The sequence below is a fragment of the Danio rerio genome, chromosome 5, assembly GCF_049306965.1.
Source record: "Danio rerio strain Tuebingen ecotype United States chromosome 5, GRCz12tu, whole genome shotgun sequence".
Classification (NCBI taxonomy): Eukaryota; Metazoa; Chordata; class Actinopteri; order Cypriniformes; family Danionidae; genus Danio; species Danio rerio.
The window spans coordinates 59,217,501-59,236,599 of record NC_133180.1 but is presented as its reverse complement, the minus strand read 5'-3'; the positions used below and the strand labels follow the sequence as shown (position 1 = coordinate 59,236,599).

At 37.0% G+C, this 19,099-nt stretch overlaps 2 protein-coding genes across 2 annotated transcripts in view; one reads left to right on the top strand and one right to left on the bottom strand.

Moving 5' to 3' along the window:
- cldn15b (claudin 15b) overlaps positions 1-9,749 on the top strand; it is a 46,705-nt gene extending 36,956 nt beyond the window's left edge. The window contains exons 2-5 of the mRNA NM_001040314.1: positions 4,755-4,919; positions 5,247-5,328; positions 7,988-8,110; positions 8,330-9,749. Of these exons, the coding sequence (NP_001035404.1) occupies positions 4,755-4,919; positions 5,247-5,328; positions 7,988-8,110; positions 8,330-8,432 (473 nt within the window). The 3' untranslated portion in view covers positions 8,433-9,749. The remainder of the gene's footprint in view (positions 1-4,754; positions 4,920-5,246; positions 5,329-7,987; positions 8,111-8,329) is intronic.
- Positions 9,638-19,099, bottom strand: part of naa38 (N-alpha-acetyltransferase 38, NatC auxiliary subunit) — a 32,896-nt gene continuing 23,434 nt past the window's right edge. Inside the window, exons 2-3 of the mRNA NM_001160291.1 lie at positions 18,704-18,872; positions 9,638-10,156 (exon numbers count right to left, since the gene is read on the bottom strand). Of these exons, the coding sequence (NP_001153763.1) occupies positions 10,041-10,156; positions 18,704-18,872 (285 nt within the window). The 3' untranslated portion in view covers positions 9,638-10,040. The remainder of the gene's footprint in view (positions 10,157-18,703; positions 18,873-19,099) is intronic.

The window sequence follows — 19,099 nt, the reverse complement described above, 5'->3', positions numbered from 1 at the left end:
CAAAAAGTCTGAACTGTGTTTGCAAATGACATAAAGCATTATCTGAACAGCACATCTGACACCCTGTTATATATATATATATATATATATATATATATATATATATATATATATATATATATATATATATATATATATATATATATATATATATATATAAATTTCTGTGTAATAACTGTGTTGCAATAGATCCTAACAGATCTACTGCGGGGCGTTACACCTGCATTCACAAAAAAATAACACTTCATGTTAAAACTGCTGTTGAGTGAATGACAGCTGCCACCCTTTTGGGGATTAGGGGTGACTCAATAGCCGCATTTCCACTGTCGGGCCAGTGCGAGCCAGGGCTTTAATCGGGCTGGGCCGGGTCAATCGCCAGGGAGGTTGAGCAGTGAGGCTGAAATCATGTTGCATTTCCACTGTCGGGCTAGTAGCTCGCAGCACAACCCTGTGTGTCATGCAAACCCCGCCCCCAGAATGTCCCCCAAATCAAATTGTCACACAACCCGCCCACTTCAACAGGAATCAGGCAGATAAAGCACACCATCACATCATCACGAAACCATTCAAATAAATGCCTCTCCTTTCACTCCGCCCCGATCCCCCAGATTGGACAAGCCGAAAAAGGCTGGCCGCTGGCCCCAAGAAAGCCCCGATTTGGCCCGATTAGGCCCCGGAAGTGACAGTGGAAACGCGACTGGCCTTGGCTCGCCCTGGCTCGCTCGCTTTAGGCGCAACAGTGGAAACGCGGCTAATGATGCCATTATGCCAGACCAATACCCTGTTCCTCAAATTCTGAATTTTTCTGTACGCTTGGCTGGAAAACATTTTTTCAAAGATGCCATCAGTTGCCCCCACATCACAAAGATATTTCAAAAACCGATGTGATAACATGTTCTGGCCTAATTTAATTTTTGTAGAAACCTTGACCTCGAGCATGCTACACAAACTTTCTAGCGTAAGATGAATTCAGTACCAAGAGGCCTTGATTTCCTGTGTCCATTTGGATGACATTTTGGTGACAAGCAGCTCCAATGTAGAACACAAAATCTATCTGCAGTCTCTGTTTAGGTGCCTCAGCTAGCATGGCTTCATAATTTACCCTGCCACATGCCAGTTTGGTTTGTCAGAAGTTAACTTTCTCTGCCACTGAATTACTAGTGAAGAGGTATTTCCCAACAACTTACCTGGACAAATGTAATGATTCAGTCATTGGTGAGTGTGAAACAGGCTTTAGCCCAAGCAACCATGCGGTATCATGAGCTTTTATGGACACTTACATGTGACCTTTTGGCACTCCTGGAGATATGACCTCAGACTGCATGCCTCAGTTCACATCATAACAACAAGTTATGGACAGACCTAGCTCGAACCCTTGTTGTACAACTTTACCATACCAGTCAGGCCTAGATTAAGAATTCAGAGGCCCCTGGGCACAATGTCTCATATCCCCCTCCCGTCCCCGTGGAATTAATCTTGACAACCTGCATCCTCTGGCTAAAACATCTTCAGTATCGATCTAAACACCACAAAGGATGGCGTTGCTAAATGCACGCCTTTTGGTAAATAAGACTTTTTTGCTCAATGACTTTTTCTCCGATCAAAACATGGGTTGTATGGTTATCACGGAGTCCTGGGTTAAGGTAGGAGATCTCACTCCTTTCCCCGATTTACTTCAGATTGACTGCTCTTTTTTAATTCGCCGCGTCTAAACGGCCGCTGGGGTGGACTAGTAATGGTTTTTAAAAACTCTTTATCATCTTGCTGTCGGCTGCTTCCAGATTTAAGCTTCAATAGCTTTGAAGTTCAACTACTTCATTTAGACTGGAACGGCCCGCTATGCATTGGTGTGATCTATCGCCCACCTCACTCCACAAAAGATTTCATCAAGCACTTCATTGAACTGAACTTGAGCTTTCCGACATTGTACTCTCCCAATTTTTGATATCCGATCACATGCCTATTCTATTTACGCTGTCCCTCACAAAGATTGCATATTGCCCTAATACGCCTACCATGCTGTCAAGAATCTATACATCCAATTTTAGCTCGGATTTTAACCAGTGCTTTACCGATTTCTACGTCAAATCGCGCCTAGATTTTGCCTCATCAGAACTGGATGCTGAACAACATCTTGATCTGCTGCACTTGGTCTGCCAAATGGCAGCAAACAAATCTGCACCCCTTATATAATGCAGACAAAAAATAAAATCTGAACCTTGGGAAAACGTTAGAGACACGCACTTTAAAACAAAAATATAGACAGGCTGAATGTAAATGGAAAAAGGACAGACTTACCATTTCTCTTTAACTTTTCAGATCTGCTCTGTTTTCTTATCAGTCAGCTATAAAACAAGCAAAAGCGGCTTATTTTGCCAATTTAATTGAGTCAAATCACTGTAAACCTAAAGCACTTTTTGCTGTTATTCAGTCTGTTGTAAATCCTACAGTGAATGTGCTATCTGATGCTTCTTCTTCTCTATGTGAGAGCTTCTTGAACTATTTCAGTAACAAAATTACAACTTTAAGGTCACAATTAAGCCCATCTGGGGTCTCAGTGGATCCCTTAAACTGTCATCTCCCGGTATCTGTTTTCACTACCTTTTCTCCTGTTACCTTAGTGACTTTGGAATCCGTAATTCAAAAAGTGGGGGGGGGGATGGGGGGGGGGGGGGGGGGGTTGTTGGGAGTGGGTAGGGGGATCCAAACGGTCATGTTGTCTATCGTGTTTAGTGTTGGTCAACTGTGGTAGCATGTTTTAATTAGGAAAAAAACATTTTATTATTATTTTTTATTTTTATTTTGCTCTTTTATTGATAATCTTTCTATGTTCCTTCCAATTATGTGTTTATTGCTGTTTTTACTGTTTTATGCTCATATCATGTGTTTATTTTCTTTCTGTAAAGCGATTTGTGCAGCCTTGTGGTAGTTGGAAATGTGCTATATAAATAAATAGAACTTGAACTTAATACAACTAGTGAAAAATTAAGGGATTTAAATAAACTTGTTTAGGTTTGCTGAAACAGTACAAAAAAATATATTTAAGGGTATTTTGAATGTATAACTTCAATAAACTTATAATGCATATGATTTGGATATAACACCTCTCCAATCCAGTTCTATGAATCCTCCATAAGACACACAGTTATTAATGATTCCTACTTGTCTTTATGATAAAGAGTAGGCAAAATCAGATATGTAGTGGGGAAAAGAAGAACGTGTTCATCAGACGCTGTATTTGAACCGGGTTCATAATCAATTGCGTCGAAACATGTTACCATGCACTTTATGAGCTACGCTATTCATGCTGCTGTCATTTGCGCTCCTTACTTATGTTGTCACTGTCAATCAAATGGTGATGGGCGTGATTTACTCAGTTTATTTCGATGAGGTGTGCTATTTGCTCTAAGCCTAAATAGACATTCCAAAATCTGCACTTTTCCCCCCTCGCAGGGGCCCCAAATGAGCATGGGCCTCTGCTCATAATGCCCATCGGTTAATCCGGCCCTGATACCAGTGCATTCCACTTACAGGCAAGCTGCCTTTGTAAGCGTTTCCATCGCTCTATGAAAACTGCACTTAAGGCTGATTTATACTTCTGCGTCAAGCGCACACGTATGCTACGGCACAGTCTACACGTTGACGCATAATCCTACAGCATGGCTGTTGGCGTCGCTGATGTGTACCTCTCAAAAAATGTAACTACAAGTCGCAACAACGCATATCGCAAGCTCTGTGATTGGTCAGCTTGGTAGCGTTGATAAGTCTGGGTGGGACCGAGAGCCGCATGAGCCCAATGGAGTGATTGTTTACAGTAGTCCTGTAAAGGAGCTCTGGATGTTTTGTGTTTACCTAATGATTAAAGTTGTTCAACGTCCGCCGATACCTGCCTCAAAAGGAGTGAGTTTGAGCCACTTGTACATTAAGGAAGTTTTCAGAAAAAACAAAACACCAGCGAAGAAAGTCGACACAGAGGAACATTAACACCTCACTGCCAACTAGCGTTTCGGAAGTTTTATAGCAGAGCAGCAGAAGTAAGGAGAAGTATAAATGCACGGCTTAGTGTGTTGCATGCGCCCTGAGTCACACAGTGAGTGGAGCAAAGCGCATCAAATGATCAGTAATTAAAAGGGAAGAAAGAAAAATGGCTATATGGGGAGATAAGAAAATGGTCAGGAGATGAGTAGTTTGAGACCCCTGCTTTAAATCAAGTTCAACCATCCTACAGGAGATCGATCTGAACATAGGCCAACATTAGTTTTGTATTCCTAATTATTTCATACCCATAAAAAATTACTGCTAGATAACGATCACCTGTTTTTTTACTTAATAAATAATGATCAATCAAATCAGGTCAGAAAGTTGTTTATTGTTGAACTAATTTTGTCATCTAATCTCCTCGCAAAGCTTTGAATCCCTTAGAGAAGCTATCAAACCATGTCAACCATGATGACGCCCCGTTTTTAAAGCGTTAAATTAATGGTTAAAAAATTTACGTCTGAACCTACATCAATTTGATGACAAGTGCGTTCAATGACTAATGCCAGATTTCAAAATTTTTGAATCTTGCTTTTATGTTATACGCCGTTAAAAGTGAAATATGCAAATGTCTATCTTTCTTTAAAAAAAATAGTTTTTAAACATTTCAATAACTTTTTTATCAATGAGCAATTTTCTAAAACAAATATAACATGAAAAAAAACACCCATCCACTCAGGTTTTTTCTATTGTTATTCTTTATTTTTCCTCCCCAGGTTACATCCAAGCATGTCGTGCACTAATAATTACATCCATTGTGCTTGGCACATTTGGGCTGGTAGCAACTCTGGTAGGTATGCAGTGTTTCAAAATAGGAGGAGGCAATTACATAATGAAGAGTAGAATCGCTGGAGCTGGAGGTGTGTTCTTCATACTGCAAGGTAACACAGTTACTAATTGAAGCGGTTTATGAAAATATGGTAACATAAATATAACCAATTAAGTTCTTTTGACCACCTAATATACTTTTTTTATATGAGTTACTACCTTCTTCAAGCTAAATGGGTCTTATATCAGTTCAGATTTTTTTGTTTAAATTATCTTTTTCTTGTATAAAAAATAGAATTCACAATAAAAGGAACTGAGGGAAACATTTTCTTGATATTTACACAAACAATTATACACTAAGAACATACAACAATTTAAAAAACTATGTTTTCATAATATGTGTTGCTTTAACACAGTTTATTTTGTATTTATTTTTTTAGGTCTGTGCACAATGACTGCAGTGTCTTGGTATGCTTTCAATATCACTCAGGAATTCTTTGACCCGCTTTACCCAGGAATAAAGTAAGTGGAGGGACGAGTCTTTATATTCACACTCACACACACTTTTGCTCAAGAGCAGGGGTTATTTGTAAAGTACAAGCACACGTGAATATTCAATTGACCCTTCGCTAAGTTCCGCCCTACTTGGTTACTTTTGCTACGCCTGTCAAGCTTTCGTGCCTGGCCTGTCTATTACAATATGTATGTGACGGTGTCAGACATTGCTAGGGATATATAATTAGTCATTTTGGGGGAAAATGTGAGATATCTGAGAAAGCCAGACAAAAAAGAACTGCAGTATGCATAACAGGTGTATACTCACGACATACCAGGCAACTGATTAGAAAAAAACTCAATCAAAATTGAAGCTAGGTTAGGCTCATATGCTGAACATTCAACAGTTTAGTTCATGCACAGTAGGAGAGATGAAATTTAAAAATAATCTTATAATAACTAATTAAACCATGACTTCCCTTTTTTAGCCAGATAGATTAGGGGCTCTATTTTAACGGTCCATGCGCAGAGTGCAAAATGCAGGGCGCAAACGCTTTCAGGGCATGTCAGAATGCATTTTTGCTAATTTACAGACGGGAAAATGCACTTTGCGCCAAGGCGTAGGGGCTAAAAGAGTTGAGTTTATTTTCTTAATGAGTTATAGATGTGTTTTGAGAATGAACCAATTAGAGTCTCATCTCCCATTCCCTTTAAGACCCAGCTGCGTCGCGTCAAAAGCGCATTCGCTATTTACATTACGCAAAGTAAGGAAAAAATTAGGATTTCACAAGCAAACAGTTAACAGTTAACAGTTTTTTAACAGAAAACTGTTAAACAGAGCATCTACTGCGTGAGAATGAGAGATAATGGAACTACTTTCACATTCGCTCTTAGATAGGGAAACCTTTACACACAGACACCAATTAGCCTATAAATGATTAATTTTGTTTGTTAAGCGCAAAGATTTGTTTCAAAACTATTTCTAAATTCAGTTCTAATTTCTAGCAAATGAATAAATGAACAATAATGACCAAGTGTGTTCAAAATACTGAGTTATTTCCAAATACACCTGCCATGCCCCATATGGTCTAAAACCTGACAGGTGGGCAAATCTAAGCTTGTTTTTAATAAAACAAATATAAATATGGATATATTAAATAATACTGCTAATGATAATAACATTATACAAAAGCAAATTGTTATGAATGAACTGAAAAAGCCTCCCGAGATGAAGAAGACATAAAAGCAGTGATTTTTCATATTTATGTAGGCTAGAAAATACATTTTGTAATATTTTTATCCTTTATATTTATATCCTATAACTATTCTTATTATATCCTATATATATATCCTTAATATTAAATTTTTTCATATGTAAAGATATTTGACTATTGCTTTCTTGTGCTTATTAAGCAGTGCGTAAGCGAGGTGCAACTCTGCACCGGAGTTTAGACCGGGTTAGTTTTGGTCTAATGAAAAATCTATTATAGTTTCTCAAAATAGCGACGCGCCAGCGGTCCGCCTCAGAACGCCTTCCTTTTTAGACCAGAACGCCTATGGGCACACAAATGAGCGCTAATGCATTTGCTATTTAAACAGCATAGCGCAACGCCTCAAAACGACTCTTGCGCCAAGCTGAAACTACCAAAAGACTATTGTGCTGCGTCTTGCACCACATTGCACCGGGTGTATGATAGGGCCCTAATTGTTGTGCAATGAAATACAGCGTTACTAACCAACAATAAAACAAGCTGAACAGTGCTTCTAATTCATTTATTCAGAAAAAAAAAACAGCCAGAAAGGTAAATTTTATGGATTTGTGTCGATTATTAGCATCATTGACCCATAACAATGTACAATACCTACAACTGTCAGTATGTTTGTGTGCTTTTTATCCAGTTTCTATTCTAATTTGCAGTAAAGTAGAAAAAATAAATAAATTAAAATGCAAATTAAAAGTATAAACAGCAGAAGTGAACAAATAAAATTTATAATCCAACACTAAATATTTATTCGACAATAAATTTAAAAGCAGACACTAACCCGCTGTAACGTTATTACAAAATCTCTAAAAGACTGATGAAAACATCAGTTAATTGTAGCTCTGACATGGACATGAGGGTTATAAATTACTGAAAAACAAGTATATTGATCTCAAGTGCTCAGATTGTGATCAAATCTGTGTTTTAATTTGTTGATATGTAATTCCAAATAAAAAGACAGCTGGAAATATAACCTCTTTTGTATTTCTGTAGGAAACACAATTTAGATCTTTTTAGAGTAACAGGTGTGGGAGTTATTGCCGTCTATCACTGAATGTGTCAGGAATATCGAAAACAAAACCAACTTAACACAGAGCTTGATCCACGCTGGAATTCCTCCCCTTGGGTTTTAGGTTTTGGAAAGGAGAACAAAAAAGACCACCACCCCATCCAAACTTTTAGAATACCAGGTATCAGATTTGCACAATCCATATGCACGATGCTTTGGCTTGTTTTCCTCGCTCAAAAGCTTGACAGACCTCCTAAGCATAGCTATGGTTGCTAAGCCACAATTGGTGTGTGGTGGTTTTCAGGTGTGGCTTAGCGAAGGGTCAATTGCATTTGATCATTTTGCAATAATCAGTAGTAGTCTTGGCTGCTGTGTATGTTAAACAGTATGTTTGATCATGGATGTGTTGTATTAGGTATGAAATTGGAGAAGGGCTGTACATTGGTTGGAGTTCAGCCACGCTGGCTTTATGCAGTGGTAGTTGCTTGCTGTGTTCCTGTGGATTGTGCACCCCGATGGGGAAAAAGTCATTCCGTCAGTAAGTCAGTTTAACTCAGTGTAACAATAACAGTAAATTAGGCATAGAAAGACTGGCAGAAAATGTTTTGGAAACCACTAAATTATTCATTTCAGAGTGTACTTCTATATTATTGCCAGTCTATGATTTTTTGAAATGGTTGTTAAATAAATCACAGCAGGTGCATAAGTTTTTATAAATGTGCATGCTTTACTCCATCTTTACATTTTGTTTATACAGATCCCATCTTCAGGACTTCAGATCTTCACACCAGCCTCAATCCATTAATATTGTTCCAACAGTTTCTACAACATCTCACTATCTTTCAAGGCAATATGTTTAGTTAATGCAATGAATTAGTCAGACCATCAAAATCGCTAGGGCACTTCAGCTCATTTTGAAAGGGCACTTTCTATCTAAGACTAAAAAGGGCATGTGCACTGCACAGGTTGAAAACTATGTGTGCATGTGCCTGTGGACAAGAACGGTCACTTTTTTTTATGTTAACATGTTCTGAAGTTTTCTGGATAAGTTATGTAAATGTCTTTTGAAAGAATTTCTTTCTTTCTTTCTTTTTTAACAATTAATGCTGAAAAGGCATGGCCACTATTTTTGTGCCTGAACCTTATTGAATATACATTTGTAGGAGTTGCAAGAATCTGAGAGCTCACTGATCCTCCAAAGGCAAATCCAGAAAGGTACCAAAACATTCCTAAAAAAGTGGAAGTTAATTTTGAGAGCACGCAACTTCATTTCTACGTTTCGAGTCTGGCCAAACTGGATGAATGTGCACATGCCAACATCATTAGGTACCCAAAACAGCTGCCTGATGTTAAGTCCTATAGGTGTTTTTGTTTTGTTTTTTTTTTACTTTGTGTACAAAATATTTATTGTTGTTCCTCAGACTGTCCGAAGCTTCTTAGGTAAATTACTTTTAATGGTATATGAAGTTTTGCATTCAAGCAGTCAATTGTCTTGAAAATATAAAACTCAGCCTAAATTATTCATTTGCACAAGTGTACTTAAAGCAAAGATTTTCACGAGTGCCCTAAAAACTATTCCACAATTTATTCATCGCATACGTAAACTAGCAATTTAAATCAATTAATAAATCACACACAAACATGTTTTGTCGTAAGATGCCCCCTTTTGTTAAAAATAAAAGCTCGATGATAGTACAAATAATAATACCATTATAAATCTAGATCATGACAATAATCCAGAAACTAGTCACTGACAAAGAATGCTACAATAAGGGTTCTGCTTTCCACACTTGCCACTATACGACAACTTGTGCTATGCTTGGTATATACTGCTTTGGTCGGTACGCAAATGAGATTTTATGTCTGTGTATGCAAAATGTCAGTTAATCACCTACAGTGATTTTGCAATTCCCATTTTCATTTAGTTAATCTAGTTTTTTTTTTTATATATATATATTCACAGATCAGTTAATAGGCTAAGATCAGTATTGCTGTAACTAGATCTAACAAATTCTTACTACTCTTTTAACAAAGGAGTATATGCCCTGCTGAAAGATGATTACCCCAGCAATAAATACAAATGTTATCAAAGTAAAGTTCAGTGAATAACCACTGCTTCTGATGGGACCATGTAAATATATTATTAAAGCTAATAATAAAGACAATCCAGAATTGTACTTCATCTGTCTCTTATTGAATCATAAGTGTCATTAATTCTACACACATTGTGAACTGGTCACAGACAAACAAATTCAAAAGCAAAATGACACAGTCATATCCATACTTTTGATTCAAACAAGCAAATTCAAAAGCAAAATGGTACAGTCATATCAATACTTTAGCTTTAATAGAGGACCAACCCGACCTCAACAATAGCAAATCTTCCCTGCCATCTCTGTTGTTGCAGACACAAATGTTTGTGGCATTCTCTGTTGTTCACACGGTGACCCCGAATGTCTCTGAAGTTGTCAGAGTCCATGGGTGGTAGTCTGAAGGCTTTCGGTTTCCACTTCTATAGACACCACATGATGGCCAGGGATCATAGCCAGTCCCAAGACTCTGGGCTCACCTTGTGAAAGAGAATCTGTGAAAAAGAACCAAGGCTGTCAAAATACAATCTGTAGTTAACAGAACACATAACTGGCGGTTGCTTGTGTAAAACTGTTGCTGCTTTAAGTTGGGCTAAGATACCTAGGGGCCTAATATGTGGTTATAATTTTTTTTTTTAAATGCCAGAACAAGGTTTAATTGGTAACTTTACAATAAGGTTGTATTGGTTAGTCAATGCATTTACTAACATGAAAAATACACTTATTATAGTATTTGTTAATGTTAGTTACTGTTAATGAAAATAGTTGTTTATGTCAACTCAGTGCAATATCTAATGTCAACAAGCATGAATTTGGATGTTAATATTGCATTATTAAATGATGAACTATAATAAATAAATGCTGTTCAAGTAAATATTAGTAAATATTACTGCTGTTAAGCGATTAAATTTTTTAAAACCTAATTAAGTACATGGTTTAGCGATTAATTAAATTATCACATTTAATTGCACATCCAGCCAGATGTTATAGACGCAGTTTTTTTTACCATTTATTATTAAATTCAGGCCTATAATTTAGGCTACATACATCACTTTTTAATCACATTTATCACTGACTGTAAACAAACCTATGAATTATAATAAAGAATATGACAACTGTAACATATTGAACACTAATCAATGTCATTACTTAATGTCACAGGTGGCTACAAATACAGTTTTAATCATTAATGAACAAACAAAAAGGTCATAAAGGTTACCTTAGACATTGTTTTATTACACATTGAACAAGCCCATTAAGTAAATTCCACTGGACATGACATTATAATTGAAGATATGGCCTCTTACGCTACACTAATCAAATTATCATTTCTTTTTTAACTCTTCTCTGCATGGCTGTTGTGTTTTTTTTTTTTTTTTTTTAAAGTTGTCTGCCACTGCCAGCATTTTTGATGATTTTCACGAAAACGTGACAGCCCTCACAATATTTTTGACTAGGAACAAACATGAGAATATTAGGTTTCAAAAATAAAGAACCTATCCTGTTTTCATAAAGAAAATATTCTAGATTCATGTGTTCATGTTTTATAACCACTTATATGCAGGTAGGTTTCATGAAAAAATTCATTTTTATAAAAGTAGTGAATTTTCAAGATAATACACAATCACATACATTCATACATATACACAAACATACTGTCCAAACATACATAAACATTAATTCACACAAACATACTGTACACACACGTGAGTGTGTGTGACCTTTCTAACGAGTCAAATCATTTGGCTGTGGGCATCGTTAGACCCCCTTTACTGGGGCACATGCTCCAGTAAAAATTACCAGTGTCCCAGTAAATGCTTTATTACAGTTTATTTATATGTAGATTTATTAATTAAGAGTGGTAATCTCAGAATAAAGAAATTATTCACTATGTACAACTGAATCAGCGCTTGCGAAAGCAGTGTAAAAAGAAAAAAGTATGACCCAGGAAAACCATTCTCGCACACTGCGCCTGCTTGACATTGATGTGCTGCTTCAGCTTTCAGTGGGAATCACAATTGATGCACACCTTAAAAATATGCGTTTCTCATGCGTTGTGAAACCTGAGTAACAGTCTTTCAAGCAGAGGTGTCGATATGCAGCGAGGTTTTGCACGTCAAAATATTGATGATGATCTTATTTTGACTAAGCATGGCTTCTGTAAGAGTTTTTTGTAAAGCAGTTTAAGGGGAGATGATGAGTAAGGGAGGTAAGACTTAATAAACTAAATCCTCAGCCTTGAGATTTGAGTCTTAGAAAACAGATAATTCTATAATACTTCTTTTTCTCTAGAATTGTAATATGAAATGAATATTTATGCAAATGATTTCTTAGAAGATCTTGGAAAGTCACTTCAGGTGCTGTTACTTTGCCAGTTACATTTAATATTGATTTCTGTTATTTATTCTACAAATTAATTGTATAATAATAATAATAATAATAATAATAATAATAATAATAACAATAATAATAAAAATAATTGTATTATATTAAAAGGTAAAAAAAATTAATGGAAAGGGGAAGGGGGTTGTAACAAATATGGCCGACCAGACACATAATTATTTTGCTTTTATTCCACAACCGAGCCAACTTTGCCCAGAGAAGACTCGAAACCTGATTCCAAGGTATTTACGACTCAAAAGGAATGTGCCATGCGGCATTGAACAAAGGACAGTTCAGGACTCTTTAAGCTGCTTGTTTAACACTGATGTTTTCATATAAACTTTACTCTCTTTTGTGTAATCATGTGTTTTGCAAAGTCTCCCTTCCTCCTGTATTAATATTTTTGGTATTAATACCTCTGCATTTAATGTTTAACTTTACCAAAGCTAAACAAGCTCTTATACTGTTCGTGTTTAGACTTTCGGAAAAGCTTACTCGCTGTACTAATTAATCATTGACATTTTATTTTAATACGAGTGCAACATATTAACGTTTTAAGAGAATTTAACATTTCTGTCCCGATTTCCAAAAAAATTGCTATGCAAATTCTTCTGCCTCGGACAAAGAGCCGTAAACTTATTTTTCAAAGAAGTTAGCTTCTAATTGGTCAACTTTCCATGGAGGGTGGATCCGAACCTGCCCTATATAAGTTTGGGACAGAAAGCAACGCCCTCTGTTCAAAACTTCTCTCTCTCTCCCGGCTCCAAGACCAATCTCTCTCTCTCCCGGCTCCAAGTCCAAGCTCACTCTCCCGGCTCCAAAGCAACCCCTTCTCTGCTCTAAAGCGCTCTGTTTTGAAACTTTTTTCAAACTCTCTGCAACTTCTTCAGAAACTCAGAACGAGACCCAAGCATTGAAACCTCCAAGAAAGCAGGCGGAGACCCAGACGGAAAGGGTTAATCGCACAGCTCGGACATTTCATATTCCAGAATCCTTTGGCTGCTTCAGCTTGAAACACCGACTCCCCTACTACAACACTCGTGTTAACAAAGAACAACAGCCGAACCACATGCTCAACAACGGGAGCTCTGACATCACGGACAGACTGCAAGTATCAACTCTCTTCCAACATCTAAACTGGTGTGAACTTAATTCAACCCTAAAGAGACAATAGAACATCACATTCATTTAAAAGAGGCAAAACCCATACGGCAACCAGTGTACAGAGTTCCGGAAAGGCTACTTAAAGTCATGAAGCAAGAGCTGGAGTTAATGCAGGAACTGGAAGTTATAGAGCCATCATCCAGTGAGAGGAGCAATCCCATTGTGCTTGTACCCAAGAAGGATGGGTCACTTAGATTCTGCCTTGACTTCAGAAAGCTCAACTTGGTCAGTAAATTTGACCCTTACCCCATGCCCAGAGTTGACGACCTAGTGGAGAGACTCAGTAAAGCAAAGTTTCTCACTACACTTGACCTATGCAAAGGTTATTGGCAAATCGCATTAAGTGCAGACAGCAAAGAAATGACAGCATTTAAAACCCCTTTTGGTCACTATCATTTCAGGGTTCTTCCCTTTGGACTGCATGGGGCACCTGCCACCTTTCAAAGAATGATTGATCAAATTCTCCGGGGTACAGAGACTTTCGCTGCTGCATACTTGGATGATATAATGATCTTCAGCAGGTCCTGGCAGGACCATCTTCAACATCTCCAGGAAGTATTATCCAGGATCAAGTCTGCTGGACTCACCATCCGCCCAGACAAGTGTGCAATAGCCAAAGAGGAGACTTGTTACCTTGGTCATGTCCTGGGCCATGGAGTCATCCGTCCGCAAGTGGGGAAAATCGAGGCCATCAAAAATGCAGAGCGACCTACAACCAAGAAACAGGTACGAGCTTTTCTTGGCCTAGTAGGATGGTATAGACGATTTATCCCCAACTTTTCTACAAGAGCTGTAGCTCTTACTGACCTCACTAAAAAAGACAAGCCCGATATGCTTAACTGGACAACTGACTGTGAAAATGCTTTCATAGATCTGAAAGAAGCGTTGTGTACTGAAGCTACTTTACAGAGTCCAGATTTTGGTAAACCATTTACAGTCCAGACTGATGCATCAGAACGTGGTCTGGGAGCTGTACTTCTACAAGGAGAACAAGGGAAATTGCATCCCATTGCTTACATTAGCAGAAAACTCCTTCCTCGAGAAACACTGTATTCAACCGTGGAGAAGGAGTGCTTGGCAGTGAAATGGGCATTAGACTCTTTTAGATACTACCTTATTGGTAGAGTTTACATTGGAAACTGACCATAGAGCCCTGACTTGGTTAAACCAAATGAAAGACACAAATGCTCGAATTACACGATGGTTTTTGGCAGTACAACCTTTTCAATTTAAGGTGAACTATAGAACTGGCCTTGAGAACTGTGGAGCAGATTTCCTTTCTAGGACACCACAGAGGGTGTCACGGGAAGGGGGAGGAAATATCACAGTGTAAAACTAAGACACTGTGACTAACAAACACACATCACATTGCACTCATACATAAAATACATACTTTTAAACATGGACCTTTGTGTTATTTGTATTGTGCATGTGTGTGTTTGTGTAATGTGTATATGTTGTTTTTTCTGTCCAGATTAGCATTGTTTATGTAAAAATTTAACTTTTATGTCAAACAATAGCCCATATCAACACTGAAATAACCACAGACACATTTTCTTTCAAACTTCATTTATTAACCAAACATAGAGAGTTTACATATACTTACCAGTTTCCATTTCTCAGCACCAAAACTGTTTAACTTTCAAACAAAGCCATTTATACAGATTTTTCCCGCCTTCACTTTGGAGCAGCCATTTTCCATAACATCTTCGGGGTCACAACCCCCTGGTCAGTACATAAAAATCACAGTTTTATTGTTTAAATTTGTATTGGTTATTTGTTGTGTTGTATTTTGAGTTTTGTATGCATATTCATTTACTTGCATTAATTTATATTCCTGTTGAATGTCTTTTTATGTATTTTTTATCTACATGGTAACCCACTACCAGTAAAATGGTTTAACCCATGGGCGGGGCCAATACAATAAAATGGCCCCAAACATTCACTTGGGGTGGGTAGTTGTAGGAGAAGGTTGTTTGTGTCAGTATTGTTAACAGATTTTGTTCAGGTCATTTACTTGATTTAGCTGAACAAGCCTGTATATACATTGTAAATATTGAATAGTTTATTTTTTCTTTATTGTTATTTTGTCACTTTCACCTTTTTGCTGGATTTTTGTTTTCACTTTGTGTAAATAAATCACTCTTCACTTCCACCAGCGGCTTTTGTGACACTTCTTTGCCTCCATCCACCCGGTCAATCGTAACAGGTTATATTGAATTTGATTACATTTGGTTTGCTTGGTTTGTTCTTACAAACTCCGAGGTTTTCCCATCATTACATCCTCTCAACCTCTTACTTCACGTTCGTTACTCTTCCCCATGTTTGTATGAATGCGTGTTTGTGTTAGGTGTTAGTTTCTGTTAGATTAGTCAATAAAGTTTAGTTTTGTATAAAGAAAGGTGCTTGTGTATATTTATGAATCTAATGTCTGAAACTTTGATCTTGTTACCCTGCTCAAATTTTTATAGCATCGCTGGACGATCCGTTGGTTCGGATCTAAAGAGTCGATTCACTTGAAGCCCCGTTCAAATGAATCTTCCTCCCTCTAAGCTAGCCCACTATAATTGTCCAGATGGTACGCGAGCACTGAAATCTAAATCATAACTCGCAACATTATAACGGCAGGAAAGACGTGGGAAGAATACCCTTGAGCTAATTTACTACAGTAATAATGGTGTAGGTATGTGAGCACTCTAATCTACATTATAATTTGTTACAGATTATTAATGTAGATATGCGTGCAAAGTTAACCTACATTATTGTAATAATTTGCTACATGTTTATTGGTGGAGAATAAACAAAGCATTAAATTTGTAATTTTTACAGGGCGTTCAATATTCTGATACAATATTACATAGGTCTACATATTTGCACCTCTCTAGCTACCAACAGTTTATTAAAGGGTTAGTTCCCAAATGAAAAGGGGGGGATTAAACAAGATAATTAGACATTAAAAAAGCGAGGGCTTCATTTTTTAAATTTCTGTCCAGAGAGTTCATGTTTTGAGCCTCGATTGGTATCACACAGTCAAGTGATGCGATTTCGCAGGTCAGAGTTCCCAAGGTTGAACTTTGCACCGCAGCAACCTGCGAAACATCACGCATGATCTTGCGCTTCCGGTCTGACGCACTCGTGTGCGTATGAATAGAAGTCAATGGGGAAAAAAAACCCAGTGTGACCGCAGCTTAAGAGCAGAGTGTGAATGTTTAATTAGCAGAGTCATAGCACAGTTTTGTTTAAAAGGGCTCCTATTTTACCCCTTAGCAAGATTTAAGATAAGTCTTTGGTATGTCCAGAATGTCTAAAATTTCAACTTACAATACACATCAGATCATTTTTTATACCCTGCTAAATATGAATGCTTTTATGTTGCTTTTAAGCTGGTTCTCCCCGTTCAATTTCATTAGAAATGTGTAAGGGAGTTGTAGTGCTAATTTCTATACACAATTACTGATAAAATGGGTTTAAATTCTGACAGCATTTTGAGTTATTTGCACGGCGAATGAGTCAATATCCATAGAGAACGTTTCAGTTACAATTCGCAAGGAAAGGTTACTATTCACATCATGTGTGCATCTAGAATGAATAAAGCAATACTTCGAAATGGTCGATCAAAGTGACAATAGTTCGAAAAGATCAAAATGGTCAACCAGTTAGTGGAGCGGAGTTTGACTGTTCAGGATATATTTGTCCCAGTCATGCCTCGGTTTAATCTTTCGAGAAAATTTATTTCGTTGAACGTACCTCCATTTATTTCTAACCTAGTGCTTAAATCCATTTTAGCTTGGTATGGAAAATTAGTAGGTGCAATTACAATGATGTAGTGCACTACAGCATGTAGTGTCATTCAGGCATCAGGCACAGATGATATTAACTGTTGAATTTAAAACATTGGATGTGTCTGTTAAACTAACAGAGTTTGGTAGGGTTATACAATCTTTAACAGTACACTAGCGGGAAACCCGGTCATAAAGCAACATGCCCTGTAGTTAAAGAAGCCTAAAGAGTGTTTCAGAAACTAACGCAGAAAAGAACGCAAATGATCAGGAGAATGAGTCGGCCAACGCGAACGTGAAGATCACATTAGCTGAAACAAGCGCAGAAATGTCAGAGACTCCCACAATGGGACAAGAGGTGTGGCAAGAAAATAATGTTGAGATTGTGAGACAAGTGAGGGAATTTCTCAAAATGCAGACATCAAGCATAAAGTCCCAAACCATGCATAGAGCATAGAGTCCCAAAACCATGTCAAACAGTTGGTTGAGAACACAACCTCGCAGACTACTGATAGCGATTTGGATAGTTTAGATTTAATCACAGAGGAATTAGATGATTTATGTTGACAGGAAAATTTTTTATCAAAACTCAATATTATACTGTAGAACAAATCAATGACTTTATGGATGTTACAAAAACCAGAGAAAAAAATGTACAAATTGAAGCGTTCCATAATAGACAGAAACCATAAAGAACCTCATTTTGGTTTAACAGATATTTTTTTATCCTCCTGCAGAGTGTTTCTGCACCACTTGCTCCCACTATTTGTTTACTAAGTTTACTCACTCTCTGCTTTAAGTTTTCTTGACTGACTGTTCCCACTGAATTAAGATGCGAGAGAAAAGCAAAATGCTCTCTCTTTGCTTAAGTTTCAATTTACTCTGATGATGTTGATAAGTGAAAACTGACATATCTGCAATGATTGTTAATAAAAATGTGTTGTTCCCTTGGTAATGCAAATAATGCATAATGTAAACAGAAGTAATCTACACTCTAAAAGTGCTCTTATATTAAAGGTTTAGTATGCAAGTTGAAACCTAGTGATTAAACTAGGTATTGCACTCCAGGTTCAAAACACACAAGCGCAGGTTACCAGATTGGCAACATCAGCAGGAGTGTACCTGACTATCGAGCCTAAATATCTGCAAACTTATTACAGTATTACGGTATTTTTATGCTTGAGAAAAGTCAACTTAAATACAGCACCTTTAAGATGTGTTGACAATTATTTTCCTATTAGCTTTTTTCTGTCTTTATTTTTCTTAATTTGAACATACAATTTTCTAAATGCCCTACTTTTATTGATGTGACAATTGATGAGAGAATTTGCAAATATACATTATGTTTAAAGCCTGTTGCATTGTCAGGTGTTTGTAACATTTTAAATTTTTCTGTAGTTTTTTCTAAAACATATCATACTGGTCTCAACTTACATACTGCACCTTTAATATTAGAGCACTTTTAGAGTATTGATTATTTCTGTTTACGTTTATGCATTATTTACATTACCAAGGGAACAACACATTGTTATTAACAATCATTGCGTGTATGTGTATGTATATATATATATATATATATATATATATATATATATATATATATATATATATATATATATATATATATATGTATGTATGTATGTATGTATGTATGTGTGTGTGTGTGTAAATAAAATATGGCTATATATCTATAGGCTAAATATATGCAATGAGCACCTGTGGATTTGAGGAATTCTTGTGCAGATCCCAGGATGACGTTGCAGTCTCTGTCTGTGCACAGAAAGAGCCCCACCAGTGTGCGACCATCTGTCATCCGGATTCTCATGCTCTTATTAAGAAGGTTCTCCAGTTTACATCGAGCCAGCGAATAAGCAAGCTCCACCACCTGATGAACAAGAAAGCAATAAGCCCCATTAAGCTGTGGTTTAAAGTGAATTTCCAACAGCTAAATGGTGTTAGGCATGACATGAAGCTTCTCTAGCTGTGAAAAACAAACTTTTTTTTTACATATATAGCAAAGTTTCAAAAAATAAAACAAAGAAATAAAAATGATATTGATAAAAAAAATTAAAAAAAACTTCCAAACAAGCTGTGGTTGTAACAATGTAGTTT